Source organism: Piliocolobus tephrosceles, chromosome 13, assembly GCF_002776525.5.
Source record: "Piliocolobus tephrosceles isolate RC106 chromosome 13, ASM277652v3, whole genome shotgun sequence".
NCBI lineage: Eukaryota > Metazoa > Chordata > Mammalia > Primates > Cercopithecidae > Piliocolobus > Piliocolobus tephrosceles.
The window spans coordinates 4,095,524-4,114,796 of NC_045446.1; the positions used below are offsets into that span (position 1 = coordinate 4,095,524).

General features: G+C 44.2%; 1 protein-coding gene across 5 annotated transcripts in view; it reads right to left on the minus strand.

Annotated features, from left to right (window-relative positions):
* Nucleotides 1-19,273, minus strand: part of PPFIA1 (PTPRF interacting protein alpha 1) — a 115,937-nt gene that overhangs the window by 16,804 nt on the left and 79,860 nt on the right. For 3 of the 5 annotated variants that reach the window (XM_023186457.2, XM_023186455.2, XM_023186456.2), the window contains 6 exons: nucleotides 19,013-19,042; nucleotides 15,664-15,815; nucleotides 14,288-14,460; nucleotides 13,848-13,941; nucleotides 7,092-7,173; nucleotides 6,784-6,984 (listed from right to left, as the gene is read on the minus strand). In XM_023186457.2, the coding sequence (XP_023042225.2) occupies nucleotides 6,784-6,984; nucleotides 7,092-7,173; nucleotides 13,848-13,941; nucleotides 14,288-14,460; nucleotides 15,664-15,815; nucleotides 19,013-19,042 (732 nt within the window). The remainder of the gene's footprint in view (nucleotides 1-6,783; nucleotides 6,985-7,091; nucleotides 7,174-13,847; nucleotides 13,942-14,287; nucleotides 14,461-15,663; nucleotides 15,816-19,012; nucleotides 19,043-19,273) is intronic. The other 2 variants (XM_023186459.2, XM_023186458.3) reach the window with 1 other exon arrangement.

Sequence of the window (19,273 nt, forward strand, 5' to 3'; positions counted from 1 at the left end):
GGATCACGAGGTCAGGAGATCGAAACCATCCTGGCTAACACAGTGAAACCCCGTCTCTACTAAAAAATACAAAAAAACTAGCCGGGCGTGGTGGCGGGTGCCTGTAGTCCCAGCTACTCGGGAGGCTGAGGCAGGAGAATGGTGTAAACCTGGGAGGCAGAGCTTGCAGTGAGCTGAGATCCGGCCACTGCACTCCAACCTGGGCGACAGAGCGAGACTCTGTCTCAAAAAAAAAAAAAGACTGAATGTGTTTCTCCTAAGATAAGGAACAAACTAAGGATGTCCACTCTCACCACTTCCATTCTACACTGTACCGGAAATCCTAGCCACTCTCATAGGTCAAGAAAGAAAAATAAAAAGCACATAAATTACAAAAGAAATAAAATTGTCTTTATTTGAAGATGACAACATTATCAGTGTAGAAAAGGAATCTACAAAATAGCTATCAGAATAAGTGGGTTTAAGCAAAGCTGCAGGATACAAGGCCAATTTATAAAAATGAACTATATTTCTAAATACTAGCAATGAACTGAAAATTGAAATTTAAAAAGTACCATTTATAGTGGCATCAAAACCTGTAAAATCCTCAGGGATAAATCTAACAGAATGCATGCAAAATGTATACAATAAAAAATAACTAACACATTACATACACACACATACCGAAGGAAGGTACCCGAGGTACCTGAAGTCTCCAGCTGAGGAAGACTAAGTTATGGTCACAGGAATTCTGCAGTTACATTATGGGATCTTTGTAATGGCTCTCAACTAGCATCATGTTGGTCTGGAAACTCTGGCTTCCAGTATCATTTGTTATTTGGTCTAAGCTAGAAGCACTAACTCAAATTCTAACAAAGAATGTTTAAATTCTACTAGAAAAAAAATGCTTCACCACTTTCTCTAAAAAGAAAGAAATATGCCAAACATTTTTGGGTAATCATCAAGCTATCTAACAGTATCACCATGCTTGTTTCACTCTTCTAAACCTTACCCTTAGGCCTGATATTTATTTATTTATTTATTTATTAAACCTTACCCTTACAGGCCTGATATTTATTTATTTATTTATTTATTTATTTATTTATTCATTCATTCATTCATTCATTCATTTATTTATTTATTTATTTTGAGACAGGGTCTTGCTCTGTCACCCAGGCTGGAGTGCAGTGGCATGATCTCGGCTTACTGCAACCTCCAATTTCCGGGCTCAAGCGATTTTCCAGCCTAAGCCTCCCAAACAGCTGGGACTACAGTCTCAAGCCACCGATACCTGGCTAATTGTTATATTCTTTGTAGAGACAGGGTTTTCCCATGTTGCCCAGGCTGGTCTTGAACTCCTGGGCTGAAAGTGATCCACCTGCCTTGGCCTCCCAAAGTGCTGGGATTACAGGCGTGAGCCACCCATCGCACCTGGCCCAGGCCTGATATGTGTAGCATGGATATCTGGTATTATTTTCTTGCTTGCTGATTATGTATTCTTAAATGGGGAAATTAAACAAAGGAAATGTCTAAATAGAAAACTGCATGGAAGCAGAACCCTACTTGTTTCTGTTTCCTCATTATATGCTCTGCTCAGACTCCTGAAGTGGCCTTTAACATAAACTCCCAGAATGCTGAGGCTCCATCCCAGGGAGACCCACCTCTTCTCCTGGGCTGCGTTAGCAGCCTTCTGGAAAAAAAACATACCAGGTGATCTCAGTCAAGAGAACATCCGAACTAGAAGAGACACCCACTGCACAGTGTTTATTCCCATCACTGCAACAGTCACAAGTACAACCCGGTTTTATGAACTCCATAAAATGGGAGCTCCATGGTGGGGGGACCATGGGTGTCCTGCTCACAGATGTTCCGCGCAGCCAGCACTCTTACTATTTGTCAAATGAGGTATACATGGTTTTGAGCACGCCTTGATGTTTTCCTCCTGAGTGTCTAGGGGCAGCTCAAAGTTCTCCCCGGTTTAAGAGCTGGCCACTGTGTACTGCCCTTGGCAGCAGGTGGCAGTCCCATCTGGAAGACAGGAAGGAGGAAGGAGGGGAAAGTGATACAAGCTTCCACTAGACTGCACGTCGGCTAGTTCTGGAGTCATCACCACAGCTCAGTCTTGTTTGTATTTTCACTGCAAAGAGCAAGCTCAAGCTTATTAAATTTACACTTCATGTCTCTGACTCAGGCAATTTCATGTTGAAGTATTAACCAAGTTCTGCTACTTGGTGGAAAATATACTGAAATTTAAGTAATTATGAAATGTACCCTATATAATTCATTCATGGTCATTATTGGTCCTGTAAAGAGATATCTAACAAGTTAAACAATGAGGTTATTTATCTGGAGGAGAGGCACAGAATGCTGAAATCAAGAGAGAAGAAAGCCCACAGAGTCACATTATAGCTACTCTATTTGGTTAAAAAAAATAAAAAACAGTGTGGGGACAGTCTTATGGGCTAGATTTTAGGAGCACCAAGAAAAGGTAACAGCTGCTTCAATCATCACCTCATAATCAGGAAAATTATGACTTAAAATCCTTTTGATTCTTTTCAGATATAAAATGATTCTTCTGAAGCCCTCGGATACAGTCCATTCGGGAAAGCCTCTACAACTGCCTGTCCATGCCTCATGGCTGCGATGTGCCACTGAGACATACACTCTGACCACAGAAGGCCATTGGCATCGCACAGAAGGAACCGCTGTCATTTCGGCAAGCTGTCTGAACGTACAGAATGCAAAACAGTTGGGACAGAGCTTTTGGTGAGTTAAAGAATTGAGCAGCTGAAAATTCAAATGTACAGTACTCGAGAAGAGGCTTAATGCCTTAGGATTCCATTAGTAAGAAAATCTTTAAGTGGACATAGTATTAGGATAGTATTTAGTAAAAAAATCAACACAAAGACACAGAGGAAAAGTCACTATGCCAATTTTTATGTTTGGAAATTTCTTAGAACACAATTTCCCCATCAGTATATCTTGTAATTAACATTACCCTACCAGGAAATTACATACATAATCTCAGAAGCTGCCTCAGCCACAAGACTTTGTATAAAAGATCATATGTTAAACAAAGCAATCTATATTAATTAAAAATAACTGCCATGGCACCGTATGAGAAATGTTCAAAATTGTCCATGAGACGTACTCTTTAATCCTATGCTTTGCTTCACCAGTGCTTTCAAATCATTAACAATCCTGTACTCTGAATAAATTAAGATGCTATAAACATCAAAAAAAGTAGATTACACAAGTTTTCATACTCCAATTGCTTTTTGCTGCTGTACATGTAGTGAAGAATATATTACAGAAAGACTCCAACCTGAGCCCAGCTTCCCTCCTCATCTTCCTGGGGTTACGTGGTTAGGAATGCAAAAGAACATAACTATTAGTATTGGTGAGCTCGGTAGTGCAGGCAAAGCAACTCTGCAGGGAAGATGCAGCTTCACTGAGTGAAGAAGTTCAGACTAGCAAAGCATCATGCAAAACTCATGCAAAACCAACAATTTCAACTTCTCATGCAAGGAGCAGACTCCCTCCATGCCAAGCACATCCATGGAAGGAGAAAGGGCCACACAGACACACAGAGGCTCAACTGAGATCTCTCCCAAAAGAGAGCTAGATTAAAGCTATTCTAAAGAGAGAGTCTACCAACTTTAAGTTCCTGGAAAAAATCTAAAATACAATACAAATTCTACTTACACATTCAACTAATAACTAAAGGAAATACTTATCTGGAACAATTGAATGGAAAATAACATTTTTGTTTTCAACAAAAAGGCAAAGAACCCAGACGGTCTTAAGTGGAAAACGCGCCAGGAGGAGTGCAGGCTGTGGTGCGTGACTAACCGTTTGCGGCGTGGCTGCAAGCGTTTCCATCTCTTCGTGTGTTAACCAGACATTTCCTGTGGTCTAAGGTGACCCCAGTGCACCAACCACATCCAGGGCAAGGGAAGCAGTGACAAAGAGGAGAGGGGCACACGCATAAGCCACAGGCACAGAGAAGGGGCCGAGGAGGCAAAGTTCGCTTTTCTCACTTTTCAGTTTAGACGCCCGTACAGAATAACCATTCCCTGTTAACACCGTGTGGTCAGCACCACCAGGAGAAGAGCACACGATGCCCAGAGCTTCAGATGCCATGCTTACCCGAGGTGTGTGAAATATCAAGAGAAGAAAACACGTTGTGTGCTTCTGGAAACTTTGAGTAATTCTCAAGTAACTATTGATTCAATATACTTAAAACAGATTAACAACAAAGAACCCAGCATGAAACTCTTGCTTTGGCCATTGGAGGGCTTTCTGCCGCAGATGCTCCGTGATGGCCTGGAAGGCTGAAGGCAGGCCGCAGGCAGAGGGGGTCATGGATGTGCTAAGCAGTGTCGATGGCTCTGTGCAGCCATCAGAACCAGACACGAGACAGACAGTGGCCTGTGTGTCTACTTGAGGGAGATTTTTTCCTTACACTTTGACATGGTGTGAAGAGTTTGCCTTAGGTGAGGTGTTCTCCGTCATTACTGAAGACAGTGGATAAACACGGGAGAAACCACTCAGCACCTTCATTTTCAGCAAGGCCACTCTCATATGGAACAACCAGAGAAGAGCTCAGACACTGCTCCCGAGGCAGGCCGTGGGAAAGGAGCTCTCAGAGCAACAGGGGAGGACAAAGCTTATTGTTCATCACCATAATTTGTTCACTAAGAACAAAAAAAATAAATAAATAAAACCCCTCAAAACCTGTTTTGTAAGGTAACTGGGAGCCCTGAATCCAGTGCTGATGTGCTCCTTGGAGAACTGTGCCTGGGAGGCTCTTCATCGCAGCAACAATTTGTTTTCTCCTGAGGAGACTAAAAGCAGAGACTGGGAATTCCAGCCACTGTAAAAAGTCTAAACTTTATACATCTGGAGTTGGCCTGCCCTTATCTCCCAATAACCATTCTTGTTTTTATTAACATAGTTCTTCTTTTTCAAGTAGGATAACCCTTCTTAAGGGCTTTCAGGGACTTCCCACATGGAGAGAAACTGTATGAGTACAGCTCATGTTGGATGAACATTTGCAGATTTGTGAACTGTTTGAAATCCTGAGCTCCCAGGGTCCTTAGCTCCCCAAACGGAAAATACCTACAGGCCAAACAAATCAAATACAGTAAAACACTGGTTATAAGGCAACCAGTGATCTCATCTTTATTTTTCCCTTTAGTTTTTATTTTTAAAAAATTGTCCACAAACTGGAATGATGGGGAAGGGAGGATTAGAATTCTTTAGGGACCTTTTCCAGGCATGGCTGTGCATGCCTGTAGCCACAGCTACTTGGGAGTCTGAGGCAGGAGGATCGCTTGAGCCCAGGAGTTCCAGACCAGCCTAGGCAACACAGTGAGACCCATCTCTACAAAAAATACAAAAATGCCTTAGGGATCAGTTTTGACGGTGGGATAACAAGTATCTCTTACTAGTATGTCAGCTATATTTCAATGGATGCTTCTGGCTGGGCATGGTGGCTCACACCTGTAACTTTAGCACTCAGGGACGCTGAGGCAGGAGGACTACTTGAGGCCAGGAGTTCCAGACCAGCCTGGTCAACATAGCAACATACCTGTCTCTAAAAAGTTTTTAGAAATTAGCTGGGTGTGGTGGTGCACACCTGTAGTCCCAAGTATTTGGGAGGCTGAGGTGGGAGGATGGCTTGAAGCCAAGAGATTGAGGCTGCAGTGAGCTATGACTGAGCCACTGCACTCCAGCCTGGGTGACAGAGTGAGAGCCTGCCTCTAAAAACTACGGAACTTAAATACATACAGAAATACAGAAGTAAATGGGTGCTTCTAAGAAGCCGGGAAGAGCCAGTCCTCTGAACTAGACACAAAAATGTTACTCAAGATGCTGCTTACACACAGAATGGTACGGATGAATTCACAGACATAACATTAAGTGAAAGAAGCCAGACACAAGAGAGTGAATACTACATGATCTTGTTTATCCACATAAAGAATGAAACAAACAGAGCAGTCTCTGGCGTCAGGAGCCAGGCATTCACCCCTAGGGAAGGGGCAGTGCCTCAGAAGGAGCAGGAGGCCTTCAGAGCCCTGGTCAGATCCCATTTTTCAGTGTGGGCATGGACCACACAGGGGGTGCTGACTTACAAATCATTCAACTGTTCACTCAAATGTGTGTTTCTCTATATGCATATTATATTCCAGTAACATTTAAAAACACACTATAATTGGCTTAGCAAATATCTTTATATATATTAATTACTCATTCAGTTTGAATCACAAAAACTGAAAAATGAAATTCAAAACAATTATAAAATGTGTCCTTAAAATATTAACTTTTTCCTTCAAGAGGCCCTTAGACTGATTCAATTTTGATAAACTCAGCCGGGCGTGGTGGCTCATCCCTGTAATCCCAGCACATTGGAAGGCTGAGGTGGGAGGACTGCTTGAGCCCAGGAGTGCAAGACCAGCCTGGGCAACACAGCGAGACTCCCATCTCTACCAGTTTTTTTGGTATTTTCATATTTCATATTTTCATAGGTTTGTAATTGCTTTTCTATGTTTAAAAAAGCTCATATTTTTATAGTATGATGCCATTCTAGCCAATCTTTCATAAAAGCATTTAATAAAGTTTCTTTGACCATCCAATTCCCCCAAAATTAAAAGTCCTAATGTATTTGATGCTAAAATTTTGAATTAGAACTACACGTGATGTGCTGTTAAGGAACTGGAGAAGCGATGTAAACAGGGCGGTGATACCTTCAGAGAGGCATTCCCCGTTTCCAAAGAATGCAGGGGTTGTCTCTGAACGTACCGTTCTAGACGTGGGCGGGGCAGACGGGCTGGTCAGCGACATGATCTCCTGGATGGCCAGCCTCAGCTTCAGTCTGTGCAGGGGGTTGCTGATGCCAATCTCACGCTGGATCTCCGTGTCGGACAGGGCCGACATGATGGCCCCGCTTTTCACGTTTGCTCGGCAGGCAGCCACATACCAGGCTGGCATCCCAACCCAGAGCTGGAGGCGGAAAGCAGAAGGCAGCACAGTGAGGTACAGTCTACAAGGCAGAACTGCAAGTTCACATACTGTAACCCATGCAACTGCGTGTTAAATGAAGGATGTACCTCCAGCCAGACCACAACCGTTGGCCCGTCCCATTGGGCAAAAGGTAAACCTTGTCTCCGGGCTTCCTCCAGCAATTCATGCCTACAAAGGAGAAGATACTGAAAATTAGAAAATCAGCCAGGCATTGTAGCTCACACCTGTAATCCCAGCTCTTTGGGAGGCCGAGGCGGGAGGACCACTTGGGCCCAGGAGTTCAAGACCAGCCTAGACAACACACCCATCTCTACAAAAAATTTTAAACATTAGCGTGGTGTAGTGGCACACCCCTGTAGTCCCAGCTGCTCGGGAGGATGAGGCAGGAAGACTGCTTGAAGCCAGTAGTTCAAGAGCAGCCTGGGCAATATAATAAGATGCATCTCTACAAAAATTAAAAAAGAAATTAAAAAGAATTAGCCAGGCATGGTGACGCATGCCTGTAGTCTCAGCTACTTGGGAGGCTGAGGTGGAAGGACTGCCTGAGCCCAGGAGGCCGAGGCTACAGTAAGCCATGATTGTGCCACTGCACTCCAGCCTAGGCAACAGAGTGAGACCCTATCTCTAAAAAGCAAAAATTAAAACCAGCAAAACCAAAAACAAAATCAAGGAACCACTACTATATGCATATGTAAAATAAGTTAACAAAGTGTTCTGAGCATTTGCAAAAGTCTAACAGTACGCAGTCTGCCCTCTGTATCTGTGGCTTCCACATCCACACATTCAACCAACTGCAGATCAAAAATATTCAGTGGGAAAAAACAATAAAAATCAATACAGCACAACAGCTATTTACAAAGCATTTACATTCCACTGGGTATTGTAAGGAACCGAGAGACGATTTGAAGTCTATGGGAGACTATGCCTATGTTATATGGAAACATCGTGACATTTCATACAGGAGACTTAAGCTTCCATGGATTTGGGTCTTCAGGAGGGGTCCTGGAACCAATCCCCCACAGACTCTGAGACACGACTATAAATTCTCATCATTTTCCTTTCATCTTCTACAGCTTTACATTATCAACACCATCCATTCCACATTAGTTCTGTGCATACTACAAAGAATGCCTGAGTGAGAAAATACTGAATGACTCCCTCTGATTCTCTACAGAATCCCCACCTCCTTACAGAATCAAAGAATTATTACCAACTTTAAAAACACCAGCAGAGGCTGAGCGCGGTGGCTCATGCCTGTAACCCCAGCGCTTTGGGAGGCTGAGGTGGGCAGATCACGAGGTCAGGAGATCGAGACCATCCTGGCTAACACGGTGAAACCCCATCTCTACTAAAAAATACAAAAAATTAACTGGACATGGTGGCGCATGCCTGTAATCATAGCTACTCAGGAGGCTGAGGCAGGAGAATCACTTGAACCCGGGAGGCAGAGTTTGCAGTGAGCTGAGATCATGCCATTGCACTCCAGCCTGGGTGACAGAGCAAGACTCTCTCTCAAAAAACAAAACAAAAAAAAATCAACAACAACAAAAAAAACAGCAGCGGAGCCTTCACATCCAAGGTATAGGACATTCAAGGAAAACAATCACTATTCCCTTTTTAAACAATGAAGACAACTATCTGGAAAGAGGAAACCACACCTTAGTCTAAACAAAGTAGCCTATCTCAATGAGACTCTTTAAAATGTTCAGCATTTACCCAAAGGAAGAAGGAAAAAGAATATTCCAGCTTTTTAACACTACAATGTTATGATCTAATCTAGCAGGCAAGCAGTGGATGCTGTCTCTACACTGCAATTTAGCTGATTACTTGCTGAATCAAGTCACTGGGTCATCTGTGGCTTAACCCACAGGCCTCCTACCCGGGAGATTTGAAACCCTAACAGTTTTCTCAGTGCAGGGGAATCCTGAATGCAAGAATCCATGTGTCACTGGTGACCACAAGGAGGCAGGCAGGCGTCAGTCCTGCCACAGATCTCTTTATATGATCGGAAATATTCTATATGCCTCATTTTTAAATACTCACGGTTAACATAACGTTGTCTAACATAGGTATTTGAGAAATAACACTACAAGCTTGGTGAATCTCATTTTATTTCTCAAGCATTTACCCACAAGGCTTTCAAAGAGGCTAATTGTTTAAAAAAATAAAAAGCCTCAGAGAGAAGATGTCATTGTAACGGAGAGGACACGTACATTTGGTTTGCACATAAAGATATCCCCAAGTCATTTAAACATCCCTAGGCTGCTTTCAGTCCATTTTTTCTATAATAATTTCTGTAAGACATACCACAGAATCTCTTATTTCTAAAAATTTGATATTGGCTCTTCAATACATTTCAATCGCAGCAGATTTTTCTTAGGAGTATGAAGTGGTATCGCAAGACGTGAAATGAAGGGGTTGGGAGGAAGGGCGCACTGCATGGCACCAGTCACCAGGTGGTGGCTGAAACCCTGCTTTCCGTTCCCTTGGGACAAATGCCCCTCAATGACAGTCAGTAGAGCTTCCTTCACACACTGGTGAGTCTAGGAAGTAGTACAGGTAATTCCTGCCACATCAATCCCAGAAAAAGCTCTGAACGCTGACAATCTGGTTAACTGCTAAGGCCTTGAGCATCCGTGGCCTGGCCAAGGAGCAGGGAGGATCTGACTGCTGCCAAGTCAGGAGGGTTTCCAGCTTAGGCTCAGCCTTGGCACTCTGCCAGAGACTTCATTTTTTAACATGTAATAGATACTCACTGTAAACAAAAATAATTGTCAAAAAATAATTCTTTACTTCTATTACTTGGAGACTGGTGTACACTGTCCTGGACTTCACCAGTACCGTCTTCCTGGCAATGATCACTAGCTTTTATAAAGTCTTTTCCAGAATGGAGACGCTTCTGGGTCCAGAAGCAACAGTGGAAACAGCGTTAAAACAGTGGAGGTAGACGCATGTGTGTAAGAGTCACAGGAAGTTAGGGAGAAGGCAGAGGAGACCCCATCTGGGTGGCAGGCCCAGGCCTCAGTGTGTGTCCTGGCTCCCCTCCAGTATCAGACCAGCCCATGATCTTTAAGATCAAACATGGGACCTTACCCCTGGACTGACACTCCAGGTGGGAACACCAGAGCCCCTGTTTTCTCTGGGGGGACTGTTCCCATCATGGAAGAAGTCCCCTGTGTCGAGGGGACGCAGAGTCCAGAACCTGGAGATGGCTGAGGCCACTCCACCCTGGCCCTCTGGGCCGTTCCTTTACATGAACAACTACATTCCTCCTTTATTGCTTGATCTCAGACTTGGCTCTTTCACTGGCTACTGAGAATGCTATAATGCAAAAAGGTCATATAATTTGTGAATAATGTTGTACATTTTATAATTAAGACATAGCATAATGGTAAAGTCTTTCATAATGAGAAGCTTGTGTGAGTTTTTGCTGATCACACAGTATGTAAGGGATAGGGAGGAAGTACTTTCATGTAACTATCCAAACTAAATATATTGCCTTGATTTCATAAGGCTGAAGCTTTTCAATCCCCTGCACCCTGCACAGTGAATGAGACTTGCTTTCACAGGTACAGTTGCCGCCTGGGTGACAGAGCAGGACCCTCTCCAAAAACCATAAAAAAATACCACCACCACAAGTACGGTTCCGTGACCCAGGCATAGCCCCTCCCACGCTCCATGGCCATGGCACACTGGCAGAATCCTGAGGAAAGATGTAGGCTCGCCCTGATGAGAAATGGATGGAATCAGCATTTCTCATGCAAAACTAAAAAGATCCTTGGGCCAGGTGTGATGGCTCACACCTATAATCCCAACACTTTGAGAGGCAGAGGCAGGAAGATCACTTGAGGCCAGGAGTTCAAGACCAGCCGGTCAACACAGTGAGACCGCTGTCTCTACTAAAAATAAAAGTCAAGGCTGCAGTGAGTGGTGAATGTGCCACTGCACTTCAGCCTGGGCAACCATGCAAGGGCCTTCTTTTATTTTGCAAGGGCAAAAATAAAAAAATAAAAAGATCCTCTCAGGAAGCTCAGCATAGAGCCTGTGGCTGGTGACTGCCCACACTCAGCCCAGCAAATCTCCCGAGTCTGCTTACCCTGAGAAAGCACTAGGAAGACAAAAAGGAGAACATGAAAAGGGAACACTTTAAAAGCAAGGTTACTTCGAGAGATGGCGCTTCAATAACCCTGGGGAATTCCAGAAGTGCTGTGGAATCACTATGCACTATCAAAGCTGATGAACATCTCTAGGACAGCCAGCCCCGACTTGCGGGTTCACTACCACGTATCCCAGGTACCCAATGCGCCCACCACGCTGTGTCTTACAAAACTTGAAATCAGCTTGCCACCAAACTCACCAGGTTCCTTAAATTCTCTGTAAGTGAAAGCATCTGGCTGTGTAAATTTTGCAGTTAAAAGCACACTTTTGAGTTAAATCGGGGTTAAGAAGAAGAAAATAATTCTGAGAAATATAATTTCATTCTTAAGAATGGCATAAATATTAAACTGTATTCACATAATACTTTTTCCGGAAAACGCAAACTTTTTTTCACATTTATATGTAGATACTTTAGGCCGGGCGCGGTGGCTCACGCCCGTAATCTCAACAGTTTGGGAGGCAGAGGTGGACAGATCACTTGAGGTCAGGAATTCGAAACTAGCCTGGCCAACATGGTGAAACCCCGTCTCTACTAAAAATTCAAAAAAATTAGCTGGGCATGGTGGCACGCACTTGTAATTCCAGCTACTGGGAGGCTGAGGCAGGAGAATCACTTGAAACCAGGAGATGGAGGTTGCAGTGAGCCAGAATCGTGCCACTGCACTCCAGCCTGGGCGACACAGTGAGAGACTTCATCTCAATCAGTCAGTCAATCAATCAATAAAACACTTTTTCTAAAATCAATTTTATCTCAGTTTAAGTGAAAGAAATGAAACTGCCCTCTATAGTCAGACAAATAAATCTTTGTACTTGGAAATTTTCCCTTGGAACTTCCACATGGATCCCAAGCACAACATAAAGGACAGAGAAGTTTTATTTCACTTCCTCATACTTACTATAATAAAAACAGTAACATTAGCAAAATCTAAGGAATGAAATATTCCTAGGATGTTTCCAGGAGGCAGAAAGTTTAGTCCTAACATTAAGTTTCACAGGGCCAAATGGCAATTACCCAAGTTATTTTAAAACATTCTTGGCTGGGCGCAGTGGCTCATGCCTGTAATCCCAGCACTTTGGGAGGCTGACGTGGGTGGATCATGAGGTCAGGAGATGGAGACCATCCTGGCTAACATGGTGAAACCCCGTCTCTACTAAAAATACAAAAAAATTAGCCAGACGAGGTGGCGGGCGCCTGTAGTCCCAGCTACTCGGGAGGCTGAGGCAGGAGAATGGCGTGACCACGGGAGGTGGAGCTTGCAGTGAACCAAGATCGCACCACTGCACTCCAGCCTGGGCGACAGAGTGAGACTCCGTCTCAAAAGCAAACAAACAAAAAAAACATTCAAGCATAGCAATGTTCAAATCAGATTTTGCTGTTAAGTGGTTTCTATAACTTTCCATTTACAGGAAACCAAAAGACCTGAGTATTCCCATGGTATTATTAACATAAGAGCATTTTACCTAAAATATAATCAATAAAGTTATTTATAAAGGCTTTGAAAAGAAAACTAAAATGAGACAGATTTCACAACAGAAAAAATCAGCTGGCAACTCTGGGGGCTAAAGGCAAAGGGGCCTCTAGGGCAGAGGGTCCCTGCAGGCTCTGGTGCTTCTGGGAACCAGTGTCTTTGGGCCCCCATTTCCAGATGAGCGTTGGTTTCTCAGGGCACTTAAAAGTGGCCAGATGATTTTTCCCACAGTGAGAGTCATCACACCGCCCATCAAGTTTCACCCTGTCTCAAAGCCTGGCGTTACCATCTTCCACATTTCTCAAGCTCAGGCCTTACCCCACAGACTACACAAACTGCCTATTTTATTGCAGAAGTGGCTTTAGTTTTGTTCTTCGTTTGTTAGCTCACTCGGGCATTGTCTCAGCCTATCTAGTTCATCTACAGTCAGCCAACACACAACTCACCCCACATCCCAGAAGGCCCAGGGACAGGAACCCGATTCCTCCACGCCCTCACCCCGGGGCATCACAATGCCTGTGCTCCTTTGTTGAAAGCCATCCCAAATATTACAGCTTATTGTCAGAAGCAGACTTAGTTTAGAATTAAAACTTAATAAACAGGCTATAAAATCTGGAGTCTCTCTGAGATAAAAGTACAAAATCTACAGAAGAGAAAAAAATGCAACATGACAAATGTTTCAGGCAGATTACTAGCATGAAGAGCAAATCCTGAACGCTGGCAAACAACAGTCGCCGTAGTGGCCACAGTTACAACTTGTTTATGACTTGCTGGCACTGTTTAAGTAACTTCATGCATATCATCCCATTTCATTCTCATAAAAGCCATACAAGGTATGTACTACTAGGGTCCCCACTTTACAGATGAGAAAACTGAAGCACAGAGATGCTAAGTCACTTCCTCGACGTCACAAAGCGAACCTGAGCAGGCGCCAGGGCCGACTCCAGTGCTCAGGCAGCAGAGTCCAACTCTCACCCACCCTATCTCCTAGCTGGACAACTTTCCAAGACAACAGGGATACCAGTGTGAGTTTCTTCGAAATTTCACAAACACTCTAAATCTTCCAGAAAGTACGCCTTAACTAAGGCTGTAGGTAAAGCTTTCAGAATACAATGTATATATACATAGCTACATATTATAATTAACGAACACTACTTAGAGCTTAGGCACAACTGAACACCATTCAATGAGATGAAGAAATAATACAAAGCTTACTTTTTTTGAAGTTTACGATTTTTTTCAGCCTGTCCTCCCAATTTGCTAAGTCCCAAGGCATCCTGAGATGAATTATCTGTCTCGGAAACGCCAGCTATGAGGAAGCAGAACAGCCCAGAAGTAAAAGTCAGCATGACAAAGTTCCATGTTTTCATAAATAGGCGGATGAATATTTGCAGGTTGAGGGAAATCATTTCTTAAGCCTAAGTTTCTGACTAGACAACCAAATGCGCAAGACAAAAATGCTCAAAGACAGAAAACGTGGTCCCTGAGTGGCGAGTAAGCATAAACCGCTGCTCTCTAGCTCCCATGCCTTCACAGCTGCTGCTCCATGGAGAGCACACGGCTGCCGGAGCACCGCGTGGGAACTGCTGGCACGGAAGGCAGTGCCTTCCTCCCCGACCCCTGGCTGCTGAGAAGGGTGCGGAAAACCAACCAACCTTGTCCTAATGCTTCTTTGCCGGTTTGTCCAGGTCGGCCCTTTTCTTTCTTGCCAAACAAGCGGCCAATGGAGGACTTAATGCCTTTCTTCTTTGGGGCTTTGTGGAGCGAGTCCTGGCTACTGTTGCTACTGCTGGGATTGCTCACCGGACCGTCCTGGGAGCCTGTGGAGCTTCGGGGAAAGAAAACGGATCTTTACCATGTGTCCTTGTAGGAAACTTCACATATTAACAGTTGCAAACTTCCCTACAAGCACTTCCAGTCTCTTTCACACACATCTTCCTCACCAAGTGCATCATGCATGACAAAGGCAGCCTCCCGGTGAGGCCAGCACAGAGACCCATTCTGGGCAGCTGAAACTCTCTCTGACACGGAGCTCCCCTTCCCTCCAGGGGAGGCCCTGACTCCGCGCCATCAGGTTCCAAAACTCAATGGTCTGCCTGCTACCCCTCCAGCAGCTCCCACAACTGCCCTGAGCATTACTCTGCTCAGCTGAGAAACGTGGCAATGTTAACTGCCTGAGGGGTTACTGCAAAAATTAACATACATGCCTCCCCTGCATATTGCCTGGCACAGAACCGAAATCCAACGGAGTTTGAAAAAAGAGGGGCTGGGCACGGTGGCTCACACCTGTAATCCCAGCATTTTGGGAGGCCAAGGTGGGAGGATCACGAGCTCAGGAGTTCAAGACCAGCCTGGCCAGCATGGTAATACCCCATCTTTACTAAAAATACAAAAAGTAGCCGGGCATGGTGGCGTGGGCCTGTAGTCCCAGCTACCGGGGAGGTGGAGGCTGTGGTGAGCCAAAATCATGCCACTGCACTCCAGCCTGGACAACAGAGCGAGACTGTCTCAAAAAGAAAAAAAAAAAAAAAAAAGAGAGCATAGATGGCATACTAGTAACAAAACAGCTGATTGGTTTCCTGAGTGGGGACACTCAATAAACAGGTAAGTACAACTTGGAACTCTCCACAGCTTACAAAAGGCGCAAGAGGGTGTCTGAAAGGCACGGGTTGTCTTAGAGGGCAGTTCCAATCCCAAGGCTGTCATTTGCTTGCCAAACTCTCCATCAAGAATACAAAGTAGTCAATTTGTAGACTCTGAAGACATGAAGTTTTTCCAAAACTTGCTGATATCATTTAACTCCTTCCTTTCCAAACTAAGCTTGCCCAAACAGATATGCATTTTCTGCTGGATTTCACCACAGCCCAGAGCAGTGGTAGGCATTCTAAATGTAACATGTAAATACACTCAACTGAATTAATAGATAATTCTAGAAAAGCACTGTTTTATTCGAGAAAAGAGTCATCGATTTCTCAACACTGGAAACGAAGAGACAAGTATGCTCTGCACGGGGCTGCTGCAGGCTCCTTACTTCCGTATGTCCCTGACGTCCTCCTGGCTGACGGTGTGCAGCGCCCCTTTGTGCAGCCGGTCTAACCGAAGGGCCCTCGGGGAAGAAGGCGGGGAGGTTTCACACTTTATGGTTGTCTTGTCATCTCGTACCTCTTCTCTGGAAGGTGGCAACTGAAGGGTGAGAGAAGCGCAAAGTCAGTTAATAGCAGACTGTGAAAAACTCAGGCCTTAAATTATAGCCATAAACTTCTTTGAAAATCGATTCGCTGTGCTTTCTGCCAGCACAGAAAGTCTTATTTCAGTCTGGCACCATTCTGAAGGGCCACGCAGCACAGCACCACAGAGCCGTCAGACTCCTGGCCTGCCTCCCCACGAGCGTGCGCTGGACCCAGCAGGACACAGGGATGCCCCTCATCCTCAGCCTCCTCCATGCAGCCCAACGTTATCCTAGGCACATTATGAGGACAGTCACTGAAGGGGCAGCAGAGATCCGAACAACACCCATAAACCATATCGTTACAAATGTCAGACAGCATTAACTCGCACTAATGAAGAGCCAGCAATAACGTTTACCTCCTGATGTACTTCGAAAGACACTCTAGAGAGGGCAGAAACCTCTTGGGCAACATTGTCAAATACCTTTTTGTCTGAAAGGGTAAAAAATAAACAAGGAACGGCCCATGGCCCCCATACACATGTGTATGGCTCATATTTCTCAATAATGTTTGGACTGGACACTATAAATTGAAGCACTTCTATGCAGTTTAAACATTTTTCTTCAATATGGCTTAAAAGAAAATACTTCCAGGCTTATCATTACAAGATGATCTTTGTCAGACTCCCAGGGGTTTTTGTTTTTGCAGTGGAGCATGAATATGCCCATGTGCTGAGGGAGCAGGATGGTGGCAACAACAGTGAACAGTCTTAGCCCTGCAGGGTCTAGGCAGATCCTGCTTTTACATTTGTGCTTTCTGGTTTTGACTGGGTCTAGATTTCATAAAACATGTTGAGCAAGCATTGCTATAAACAGCAAGACTTGAACGGTGAACTTTATTTTATTAAAAAATGTTTTAAGAGCCAGGTTCTTGCTACGATTCCCAGGCCGGACTGCAGTGGCTATTTGCAGATGTAATCATTTTGCATTACGGCCTTAAACTCCTGTGCTCAACTGATCCTTCTGCCTTGGCCTCCAAAGTAGGTGGGACTACAAGCATGTACCACTGGGCTCAGTTTGAACTTCTGCTTTTTAAATGGGATTGTGTAAAGTATATCAATCCTACTGTAGCCCCACTGTGGCTCAGGGAGGACCAAGTGCATTCAATGCAAAATGGAGCTGAGCTCATTTAGGACACAATCTCAACTAACAGTTAAAATGCAAATGAATCCTGCATCCTTTCCTAATTCCAGTTACAATCACAAGACAATGAAAGACTTTCATAGCTAAAAATTATCAATATAAAGCTTAAGTTTCAAAATTCAGGTTAAAACAATCATCTGTTTTAAAAAAACAAAACCAAAAACAGGGTACAGGGCAAGCTGACATGCAGCCGGCTGTAAGCTGTTAACAGTCTGGGGAAAGCCCCGAGGGCCTGGCCAGCGCTGCCCACCGCATCCCTCCACACACCAGCCTCCGCACTCCCCTACACGCCGCTCTCTGCACTCCTCCATACGCTGCAGTGCTGTCACGTGCCAGACTTCCGCCGCCATCCCAGCCCAGGCCTATTAGAGAGCAGGGAAGTTCCTCTTGGTCCACACCAACACCACTGACACAGAGAAGGAAGGCGACAGTCTTCTGTGGACCAGGTCTGGCACCAGGCCTGGCACTCTGCACGCACCCCTGGTTTAACCTCACAACCACCCGAGGACTAGGCTCCTCAAAGCCACCAAGCAGCACGCTGAAGTTACCAGTGACCAACAGGGCCAGGTTATCATGCGTAAGTATCAGTCAACATGCTGCTCCTTCACTGAGAAAATCTTGCTATCAAAAAATTAAAAAACACAATACAATAGAAGTCAGCTGAACTGAAGGCTGTGCTCTGTGTCTTTTGCTGCTGGTGTAAGCTCCTTATCTCACCACAGACAGCCACAGGTCCAATGCCACTTTAAGTGGCACTGTTCTATCATCATCTTCACTTCTCAGGAGAGCAAACCGAGGTAGAAACAGACCCCAGTTCACAAACTCATCAGTGATTAAACTGGGATCCGAACCCAAGCAGTTTCACTAAATCACCCAACAGAGAGCCCACAGACAGCTGCTGACCAGGTCCCACGCTTTTGTCAGAGACAGATGCCTTTAGGTATCTAAACAGCTGTCCAGTCACCGCACCATCAGGCGGGTTTCAGACAGCGGCACAGAATACAGACCAGAGCGTGAAAGTTATGAGGGGGAGATTTTGGGTCATCATAGAGAACAGCCACCGAGCAGATCTGCTCTTAATGTACTCTACTTCCTTCGAGAACGGGAAGGCCCAATCCACAGTTATCTCTAAAGACAAGTGGTCTTGGGCCTCCTTCTGTGGGAATGCTGCCAGGGAGGTCAGAGTATCTGAGACAAGTAAGGCTAGATGGTGAAGTGGTCAACTGTCAGATTTTGAAATCAGACAAATCTGAACTCAAATCAGCACTGTGCACTGTGGGGCCTCTCTAAGCTTTAGTTTCCACATCTGTAAAATGGGGATAACAACAGTAACCTCACAGGGATGTGTATGGGGATTAAATACGGGTTGAGCATCCCAAACCCAAAAATTTGAAATTCAAAATGCTCCAAAATCTCTAATTTGAGTGCTGACATGATGCTTGAAGGAAATGGTCAGTGGAGCATTTCAGATTTTGGATTTTCAGATTTGAGAGGCTCAACTAGTAAATGTAATGCAAATATTTCAAAATTCAAACAAATCTGAAATCTGAAATACCTCTGGCCCTGAGCATCTCAGATCAGGGACACTCAGCCTGTACCAGACTGGGGAAGCACTCAGCACAGTGCCCGGCACACAGCAAGAGCCCAACGCTAGCTGTGATTATTACAAAAATGGGTCCCCCCGAATCTACAATCTATAGCTTTGCACGAGTCATTTCTTATTTTTAAAACTATGTGTACCATGAACAAGCATGTGATGACTAGAAGGCTGAAAAGGTGAGAGAATGGCAAACTGTTACATTTGTCCCAGTGTTCCATGAAAACTGCTAATGAGTAATTTCCAATAGAACCATCATCCAGTAAGGTGCTAGGTCACTTTAAACACTTCCATTAAAAAGCCAACCATTCATTATTACACAACCACATAATGCTATATTTATGTAAAATATGATAGGTACTCTTTAACACATTATTGAGATACAAAGATATGTTAAATTACTAAATAATTTACCTTTCTACGATGTTTCCTTAAATCACTAGGCTGATAGATGCATGCAAAGAAATGAAGAGAAACCAGATTTACTATACACTTTGAAGTCAGAAATTCAAGGATCAGTATAAGCAAATATATTAAAATAGAAATGACAGGAGACAGGATTTAGAGAAAATGTAACTGGATACAGAACCATGTTTTCACCAAAAAATTTAAATACAAGTTATTAAAGGTTTATTAGAGAAACACTATAAATTATTACTTAGATAAAATTCTATT